The sequence below is a fragment of the Impatiens glandulifera genome, chromosome 6 (assembly GCF_907164915.1).
Source record: "Impatiens glandulifera chromosome 6, dImpGla2.1, whole genome shotgun sequence".
Classification (NCBI taxonomy): domain Eukaryota; kingdom Viridiplantae; phylum Streptophyta; class Magnoliopsida; order Ericales; family Balsaminaceae; genus Impatiens; species Impatiens glandulifera.
In genome coordinates, this window is record NC_061867.1 from 828,494 (window position 1) to 837,752 (window position 9,259).

Genomic DNA, 9,259 nt, shown 5'->3' on the forward strand with positions numbered 1-9,259 from the left:
GTATATTATTGTTTGATTCAAAGTTTTCTTTTAATGTGATAAAAAATTTAAGTATAAAAGTCAAACATTTGCTTGCAATTTAATCAAACAGTTGCATTCTAGAAAACAAATAAAACAAATCCTATGGTCAAACTATGGGAATGATAAGGAAATATTTGTCAAATTAAATTAAGATTTTATTCTATTCAAATTTTGGATAAGAATAAGATCCTTTATTCCTTCCTTAGTGGAGTTGTTATTTTGAATTTCTTAATTTCTCTAATATTGTTATTTAATAATGAGCATCTTTTATTATTGTAATTGTATGTAACTTTTTTATTTTTGAAGGTAACCATTCAAATCATTGTGACCGAAAATGTAGTACGGTAAAATACCAAAAATATTAATTTTTTTAATATTTTGAAAAATTGTTAATGTAGGACCGTTACCAAAATTATCGAACAGTAAATGTATAAGATTTTCAAATTTTCGATGTATCTATATATATTGAAATATCAAAATAATATTTATTATTTAATAATTAAATTTTCTACATCATTATGAACTTTTCATGTAATTTTTAAAAATTAATTAAATTATAGTTTAACTTTAATATTATTCGGTAAGAAGGGTATAATACCTATATCGTATTAAATTACGATATAAAGTCAATATTCAACGTCGAGATTTTAATGAAACATCAGTACAATAACCATATGATTTTCGTATACAAAAATCTCTACCATGCATACTTTTAATTTAAAAAACTAAAAATAAAATGAATTAGTATCACATAATTATCTCATAAAAGGAAAGAATGTAACAATTAATTTATGACTAAAATAATTAAAATTCTTATGATTAAATAAGCAATTAATGTTATCTTTACTTTTCAACACACTCTTCAAGATTAATACGTGTCAAATCAAAATGCATGGTTATGCCCTGTTTGGTGACCAAAAAGCTGGAGCAGGCAGAACGTAGTCCAATAGAAGAAGAAGAGAGAGAGAGAGGAAACAGCTGTTTTCCGGCGAATCATTTACCTTTTCAAGGCATCGATCGGTGCCGATTCTGTAGCCGGCGGCGAAGTTTTTGATCCTGTCTAGAGAGAAAAAAACTCGCAAATCTGTGCATATACTGATATCCATACGGCGCTGTTCTTCGCTGAAGTAACCGGACCTTGTTTTCATTGAGTTAGCTTACTTGTTCTAAGCTTGATTGTGAGTATATCTATCAGAATCCTAAATCTATTTCCACTATATCATGTTTATTGTTTCTGATGTACAATTTGGAGTTGAAACAGTTGATATTCGATCGAGTTTCTCTGTTTTCGAAACTTTGTGTTGTGTTTGTCGACTTATTTGCATACGCATCTTTTAGATTGTTGTATATATGAAGTAAGGGCTAGACGAGTTAAATTTACGAATATCTTGTTTAAGAAACGCTTCATCATACAGCGAATAGCCATGCATAGGAATTATTGGAGCTGTGATCATAATTAGATGTTTCAGTAGGTTTGGAGCTTGATCGACGCAGTCGACTTTGTTATCTATCTAATTGCAATTTCATGCGGATTGTTTTCTTATTAGTTGAGATGTTGGTTGCATAATCTTCTACTGGTCTATACTGGAAGGATTGTTGAGATTGATATTAGATCATTTCTCTAGAAAGATGATTAGGTTAACAATCTATCCTTTTACATTTTGTCTGTTATAGTGCTTTTTGCAATAATAAGATTGGGAAACATTTGGAGAGGTTTTGGATTGTAGTAATGTATATGAAATGAGCGATATTGAATTCTCCCCCAATTATGTGTCCCTTTTCATCAATGAACTGATGATGGAGTTTTACGAAGCTGTTAATGAAGTAAATCGGATTAGTTTCTTAAGGGGAAACGGTTTTCTTTCCTTAATATCTGCTGGTTGAAGCAATTAAATATTGAAGTTTTCGGGCTTCCATATGTGGCTAAATCAATAGGAAAATCAATTCCCCTGTTCTTAGCTGCTTACTCACTCATAGGTTGCATTTCATAAGAGCAGTTAATACGTTTTTGCGTGCATGTTGGTGTTTTAACTCTTATATGTAATATGATTATGTTTCGATGTCTTAAATGTTTATTCTGATAGATATCTGGTATCTTGATGAAGATGCCAGATTCTCCAGCTGAAGAGTTAGGACTACACAATTCAGATGAAAGTGAATCAGTAAGATTGGTTATATCAAAGAATGTGCCTGAAGCTGATTTATCGGGACATGAAGCTCATGTAAATAATAGGTGGAACAATTGGTGGTTCAAGGCCTTCTTTTGGGGTTTCGCTGCCATTCTCATTCTACTCGTTTCAATACAATGGGTTGTTCCGTTTCTATTCGAGAAGGTAGTTGCAGATTCTTTTTGTCTCATACTAGAAACTGTGAATAAATTTATTATACTTTTACTCTGCAGGTTCTTCTTCCGATTATGCAATGGGAAGCAACTGCCTTTGGCCGTCCAGTTCTAGCAATCATCCTTATCGCTTCTTTAGCATTATTTCCTGTTTTGTTAATTCCTTCTGGACCTTCCATGTGGTTAGCTGGAATGATCTTTGGGTATGGTCTAGGTTTTGTTATTATTATGGTCGGAACAACCATTGGCATGATACTTCCATTTTTGATTGGGCTACTTTTCCGAGACCAAATTCACGTATGAATCATTTTTTTTATCGATTATGTTCTTATAGACAATCCTATTTTTAACCTGTTATTTAATTTTTCCTTTAGCAATGGTTGAAGAGATGGTCTCAGATGGCTGAAATGGTTAGACTGGCTGGAGAAGGGAGCTGGTTTCATCAATTCCGTGTAGTTGCTATATTTAGGGTTTCACCTTTTCCATATACGATATTCAATTACGCGGTTGTGGTGACAAACATGAACTTTTGGCCTTATTTATTCGGATCAGTAGCTGGAATGGTGCCAGAAGCTTTCATTTACATCTACAGGCAAGTTTTTTCCTTTTTTACCCGGGGATTTCAATTCAATTTTTTCTAAATTTTTGTTTGTTTTCGATGCCATGATGTGCAGTGGTAGGTTAATAAGAACATTTGCAGATGTGAAATATGGAAACCGAAGGCTGACTCCGGTTGAGATTGTATACAACGTGATCTCCCTCGTGATAACCATTGTAACGATAGTTGGTTTTAGCGTTTATGCAAAGAGGACTTTAAATGAGCTAAAGAATGAAGAAGTAGTAGTACATGAATCTGAAACTTGTTCATCTGATAAAGGAAGCCATTTTGAGATTGAGAAACTTCCACTTTAAACATATATGGATTTCCCCTATTATGTAGGCTATTGATTGGTTCTTTTTTCCTTTCTTGATTGTATTTGATATGTAAATAGTAAAAATAGATAGACAAAAAAAGATATATGGGTAGTTCATGTAAAATATGGTTAATTCTATTAATGTAGGATGAGAATTTTTGAATTTATGTAACACTAAATTTAATTATTATAGTCCATGTGGTGAATGGTTTTCATGTAACAAAAATCTGATAGTTTATTTAATTAATTGAAATTTAATGTGTAACACCCCTAATTTGGTATTTTTACAAGTTTTTTATGTCGATGGTCTAATGTGGGACATTACAGTCTCTCAAACTTAGTTACGCGCGACGAGAACGTCGCGATCCTACTCTCCCGATTAGAACTCTATAATTGATTCATGTGGCACTTTGTTTCCATATGATTCATGATGTGCTTCCCCTCTCCTGTAATCGTAATCGGATCTGATATTATTTGTAACACTCCGAACTTGGGTACCTGAGTACTCCGAACTTGGGTACCTGAGTAAATAAACTACAAAAACACCTCACCTCTTGAATCTTACGAAAACAAAGTGTCATGTGAGTCACTTCTAGAGTTATAATTGAGTTCGACAAAGACGTTGCATAACTAAGTTTGGAAAATTATGATGTTTCAAATTGAGAAATTACACTAAATATGAATTATTATTTAGAGTGTGACGAATAGACTATTGGGTACTTTTTTTTAGATTGAGTTGTGGTGCTCTAGTGGTTTGCTTGGTATATTTTATATGAGGAATGATAGAGAGAGGGAATTTGGTGAGGGAATGACTTGGCATCACCATGTAAAAGTGGGAGAAAAAAAAAGAAAAGAGAGAAATTATTTGATTTTTTCAGCGAATAAGATTATTCTTTCACCTAACCATTTCTCATTTTCTATAGATGTATCAAAATATATATTTTTTAAATAAATAAATTTATTTTTTATTTTTAATTGTTTAAAATTTTGATAAATAAATTACTTCTTATCAAGTGATATTAATTGATCTAAAGTTAATTAATTTTAAATTTCTAAAATTTCAGATTTTATAACAAAATAACAAATAACGTTAAAAATGCTATAATTAAAATAAGTCAATATTTGTTAAATAGTACTAACGATATGAAAAAATTTGTTATAACTGTACGTAAATCAAATTAAATTATCAATTTTTTAAAATCATTTATTTATCGCGGCCAGTTAGCTTAAAGCTCCAGCAACCGCCATGGCGAAGGCCGCAGAGATCACTCTAAGACTTTTCCGGCCAGCGATATGCCGATCTTCTCCAAAGTTGCTTGGGAGACATTGCTCGAAAACGATGTCGAGATTCTTACACAAGTTATTTGAATTCGAAGCAGTAGATGATTTCCAAAGAAGGATGAGGTTCGAGCTACGAAACACATCTACATATCTCCTTCCGACTCCGATCTCAGCGGTTAAGTCTTAATTAAGTTCTTACTATATCTGAAATGTGCCGATGATGAGAAGTTTTTTTTTGAAAATGCAGATCTAGCAGTTGATGTACTCGAAGAAGAATCGTTTGATTGTTTCAGAGAGAAACGCAGCATATTGAAGGTTAAAGCCTATTTCCTTCAAATTCATCAACTAAGTTTGACAATATAATTAACTCGCAATCATTTTTCCTTTCATATTTGGCTATTTGCAGAGCTCTCCTTCACTGATGAATCTACAATGAATATATATTCTAATGTTCCAAAACTGGAATCAGAACTACATGCCATAAAGTTCAGTATTCTTCAGGAGATTGAGAATCGGAAGAAAGCAGAGTGTATGATCTTGGTCGAGAGAATGCAGAGGAGGCTCAGCACTCTCGTATATGAATCAGTCTTATCATTTCCTCCATTAGAAGATGGTTCACTAGATCAGATCTGTCATGAGGAAATAGTATTTGCTAGATTTGTTTCTGAAGCAATTGGAAAGAGCATGGCTCTCATTCCGAAGCTGAAGTAACGGTTACGAAATCACAAAAACATAGGTATGTACTTATTTTAATCTTCTCGGAGTCTCTGCAATTACTCATAGATGTTCTATTGTTAATTTGCAGATGTTGCTAGGAATCAGCAGCAAATGAGGTTTATTAGGCTTATCCACTTTGACATCCGAAAGCACTTGTTGACGAGAAGTGCCATTCGACTTCCTACCAGGTACTTCTTCTAATGCTTCTTGCAACCGTTAATCAAATAGAAATTAGGGTTTAGGACCCAAAATGAAGATTAAAACAAAACTCATGTATAACTATTAGCAGGAAAGCATTCAACACATAGAAGATGTCAAAGGTGTAGTAGTAGTGTAATAGTAGTGGTAGGAATAGCGACAACAACATAAGTACAATAACAAGACGTGATTCTCCTTGGTTAAGCCATTGTTGTGCTGACATGTCGGGTGGCTTCACAGAAGAAAAGGAAAGCAAAAGTGCGTAGGAGTAGGTCTGATGTTCCTCCAAATGGAAAGCTTTCTATGATGAACTTGCCGGGTCTCTCTTTCGATAGAATAAAAGAAGAAACTAATCCCGTGTATATTTCTGCATCTGTGGGTAGCCGAGGCAGCATGTTATCATCATATACCTCTCGAAGGAATATGGTGAAATCCTATTTGCTAGGGCATTCTGATGCCCTATGACCAGAACGCCCACAAACGAAGCATGCACCCGCAAACCCCCTGTCAGTCAATATTTTACTCAATAAATAGGCAAAAGAAACTACACAAATAGTCTCACTTATAATCAATCTAACAATCTTAGCCCTTGTTTGATCTAGGGTTATTTGAATACCCAAAGTTGTTATAATAAAGGGTATTTTAGATGATGATTTGAAAGTAGGTTATTTGAAATTCATCTCAAATAACCTCACATCAAACAAGATCTTAGATGTCATATAATCAAATCCTTATCTTAAATGAGTTTAAGGATTTACCTCTCCCTACTTCCAGATCTCCTACCATCTATTGGCCAATCACTTCCACCATCTCTCGAGCTACTTCTGGACCGACCACCATCATTCAACCAATCGCTTCCACCATCTCTCGAGCTGCTTCTGGACCGACCGCCATCATTCATCCAATTGCTTCCACCATCTCTTGAGGTTCTAGACCGACCACCATCACTTAACCAATCGCTTCCACCATCTCTCGAACCCCGAGACCGATTATACCCCCCTCCTCTGCCACCACCGCCGCCGCCGCCACGCCTGTAATCGCCATTACCAGAACTGCGTCCCCAACTTTGCGATGGTCTTTGGTCCCTTGAACCTCCTCGGGAACCCCTATCCATATTCGAGAACTTCCCATAATAGTCACTTGGAGGCCCATCATCTTGCAAAGCTGGCAACTGCAAAACATTTTTAAAAAAAGTTGTTCAAACTCCCGCCCATTAGCATAAAAATAAAAAATACAGCAAACCCGTTAAGTAATTGACCTTAGTGACTTTGGTGATTGTATTTCCAGGTGGGATCTCCATAGTTAGCAGTTCTTTTGCGAAATCCTCTGGAAGATCGAATACTGCTCCCTGAACCTAAATAAGGTGAGGAGGAGAAGTAAATAATATGTTGTTCAAAGATACAGAATTGAGTCATGAGTATGTATGTACACACGCATACCCTTTCGTCGGCAATTATATGTATTTTCCCAACTTCACCCGCAGCAATAGGATAAACATCCGATAAGAACCCAGTTATAGATCTAGCTGACAAAAATCCCCTAGAATTGCTTGGATCGCGTATCAGCTGTAATGTCATCCATCCCTACAAAGTACATTTACCATTCAAAACCACAATAAACTTAGGTCATCAAAACGTATCCATAAATAGAAACAGTGTTTTCAAATGAGCCATATAAGCCCAAGTTCGACATACCTGCTCATGTGTAATTAGAGACTTGGCAGATGGAGGTTGAGCAAATCCACTCAACTGAGCCAATGCAGCCGCAAGAGCATTAACTCCTTGCTCTTCCATCAACTTCTCTGCAGTTTCAGTGAAGAACTCTATAGACTCGGCATGAACACCTCTAAGTGTAGCAACGACCTGGTCTGCCGACGATTTCAGAACTTCTTCGGTAGATGGTGCACTAATAAACTCAAACTTGCTTCCTACATCGCGCTCGAGAGATTTCACTGTTCTCCTCTGATTACTAGTATACATTAAAATAGCTGTACCCTCCTTCCCTGCTCGTCCTGTTCGACCAGACCGATGTACAAAAGTTTCTGGATCATTCGGTAGCTCATAGTGGATAATCTGAAACAGAAAAGTTAACATGCATTTAAATTAATTTTCATTTCATTTTTTTTATCAGATAAAAGTTTATAACTTACTAAATCAACATTAGGTATATCCAGCCCACGAGCTGCAACATCAGTAGCAACAAGAACTGTGAATTTTCCTTGTCTAAATCCATTCAATGTCCGTTCTCTTTGATGTTGGGATATATCACCATGAAGAGCCTCCGAAGCAATGCTATTAGTTAAGGCCATCGAGACTTCATCTGCATCACGTTTTGTCTGGGTGAAAACAATAGTCTTCCCGCCTTTCGCATATACCTGGAAATCATATCAGTTTGTTTATAAATTTCTCATCTGGATCCAAACCATGATTTGATTTCTCATTCTTACCGTCACAAGGTCACTGAGGATAGTACGTTTTGATGTAGCAGTTGTAGGTATAGCAAATAGTTTTATACCCTCTGCAAGTTTCTCCTCATCATCACCAACCTACGGAAATAACCAGGCTTTAATTGTTAACTTCTTATCAACTACTTATTACCGAGATGAAAGACACATTTAAAAGATTACATACCAAATCAATGGTAAGCGGATTATCCAAATATTTCCTGGATAACTTTTTAACCCAACCAGGCATAGTAGCCGAGAAAAGCATACTCTGTCTCTTAGCCGGAAGCTTTTCCAATATAACTTCAACAGCTTCCTCAAATCCAACAGCAAGCATTTGATCAGCTTCATCAAGCACAAGATATTCAACTTCCGACAGTTTCAAACTACCCGAATCAATCAAATCAGTTATTCTCCCCGGAGTACCCACCACAATATCCACTCCTTGCGAAAGTGAGTTTTGTTGGGAATTATAAGAAACACCTCCATAAACACAAACAGTATTCAAATACGGCGCAGAATCTTTAAGTTCATTCTCCACTTGCTTCGCTAATTCCCTTGTAGGTGCAAGTACCAATAGTTTTGGAAGCCTTCCTCGCCTTCATATACGAAACACGAAGATTTCATCAGTCTCCTAAATGACAACTTAAAACATCAAACATCAAATATATATATATACCTCTGGAAACTCCTATCATCTTCTTTACTTAGTTGTTTCAGTATAGGAATCCCGAATGCTAATGTCTTCCCTGTACCAGTCTTAGCACGAGCAATAATATCTCTACCTTCCAATGCCGGCACTAATACAGCTCTCTGAGCAATTATAAAACCATATTACTCACTCGCAAATTAAACCTAACAATCTAGAATTGATAATTCCATACCTGAATCGGAAACAGCTGCGTAATTCCTCGATTGGCAAGAGACTTAACAAGCCTCTCAGGCAATCCAATATTCGAAACAGCAAGTTCATCACCATCATCAGCCTCAACCTCAACCGCTTCATCAATCTCCGATTCATAATCACTGACGCTTAACAAATCATCGTCGAATCCTTTGAAAGCGTCGTTACTCAAGATAGATGAATTAGGAGTTGCAACCGCCGAACAAACGCGTCCGCTTAGAACATTCCTGAGACGGATGTGGCCGGAGAAGTGAGATTTATCAGAGGGGAGAGGGAGAGGGAGAGATAGGGAAGAAGGTCTTGATGAGTGTTCTATTAAGGAAGGAGATTGGTAAATGGAAGAGATGCCGAGAATGGAAGAGAAAGACGCCATTTTCGTGGAGCTTTTGGAAGCTCGGGAAGGGGATAAGAGAGTTTTCTTTAGAAATGAAAGGCGCTAA

At 36.0% G+C, this 9,259-nt stretch overlaps 2 protein-coding genes across 2 annotated transcripts; one reads left to right on the forward strand and one right to left on the reverse strand.

Moving 5' to 3' along the window:
- Nucleotides 1-969: 969 nt before the first annotated feature.
- LOC124942104 lies at nucleotides 970-3,326 on the forward strand. The gene is made up of 5 exons (XM_047482524.1): nucleotides 970-1,199; nucleotides 2,106-2,354; nucleotides 2,423-2,659; nucleotides 2,737-2,954; nucleotides 3,037-3,326. Exons 2-5 carry the CDS (start codon nucleotides 2,121-2,123, stop codon nucleotides 3,272-3,274), a joined length of 927 nt encoding a protein of 308 aa, XP_047338480.1. The 5' UTR covers nucleotides 970-1,199; nucleotides 2,106-2,120; the 3' UTR covers nucleotides 3,275-3,326.
- A 2,199-nt stretch (nucleotides 3,327-5,525) lies between these two features.
- LOC124941270 (DEAD-box ATP-dependent RNA helicase 3, chloroplastic-like) lies at nucleotides 5,526-9,259 on the reverse strand. The gene is made up of 10 exons (XM_047481569.1): nucleotides 8,800-9,259; nucleotides 8,595-8,728; nucleotides 8,103-8,514; nucleotides 7,919-8,017; nucleotides 7,622-7,846; nucleotides 7,167-7,544; nucleotides 6,912-7,055; nucleotides 6,731-6,826; nucleotides 6,231-6,643; nucleotides 5,526-5,976 (listed from the first exon to the last, which is right to left on the reverse strand). The coding sequence occupies exons 1-10, from the start codon at nucleotides 9,190-9,192 to the stop codon at nucleotides 5,907-5,909; spliced, it is 2,364 nt and encodes a 787-aa protein (XP_047337525.1). The 5' UTR covers nucleotides 9,193-9,259; the 3' UTR covers nucleotides 5,526-5,906.

Bases quoted from the DNA above. Each gene is read 5' to 3' on its own strand.
- LOC124941270 (XM_047481569.1), bottom strand. From the start codon at position 9,192: ATGGCGTCTTTCTCTTCCATTCTCGGCATCTCTTCCATTTACCAATCT. The intron at 8,515-8,594 runs GTATATATATAT...TCGTATATGAAG, and splicing joins GATGATAGGAGTTTCCAGAG to GCGAGGAAGGCTTCCAAAAC. The intron at 6,827-6,911 runs GTATGCGTGTGT...CACCTTATTTAG, and splicing joins ATATAATTGCCGACGAAAGG to GTTCAGGGAGCAGTATTCGA.
- LOC124942104 (XM_047482524.1), top strand. From the start codon at position 2,121: ATGAAGATGCCAGATTCTCCAGCTGAAGAGTTAGGACTACACAATTCA. The intron at 2,355-2,422 runs GTAGTTGCAGAT...TTTACTCTGCAG, and splicing joins TTCCGTTTCTATTCGAGAAG to GTTCTTCTTCCGATTATGCA. The intron at 2,955-3,036 runs GCAAGTTTTTTC...CATGATGTGCAG, and splicing joins GCTTTCATTTACATCTACAG to TGGTAGGTTAATAAGAACAT.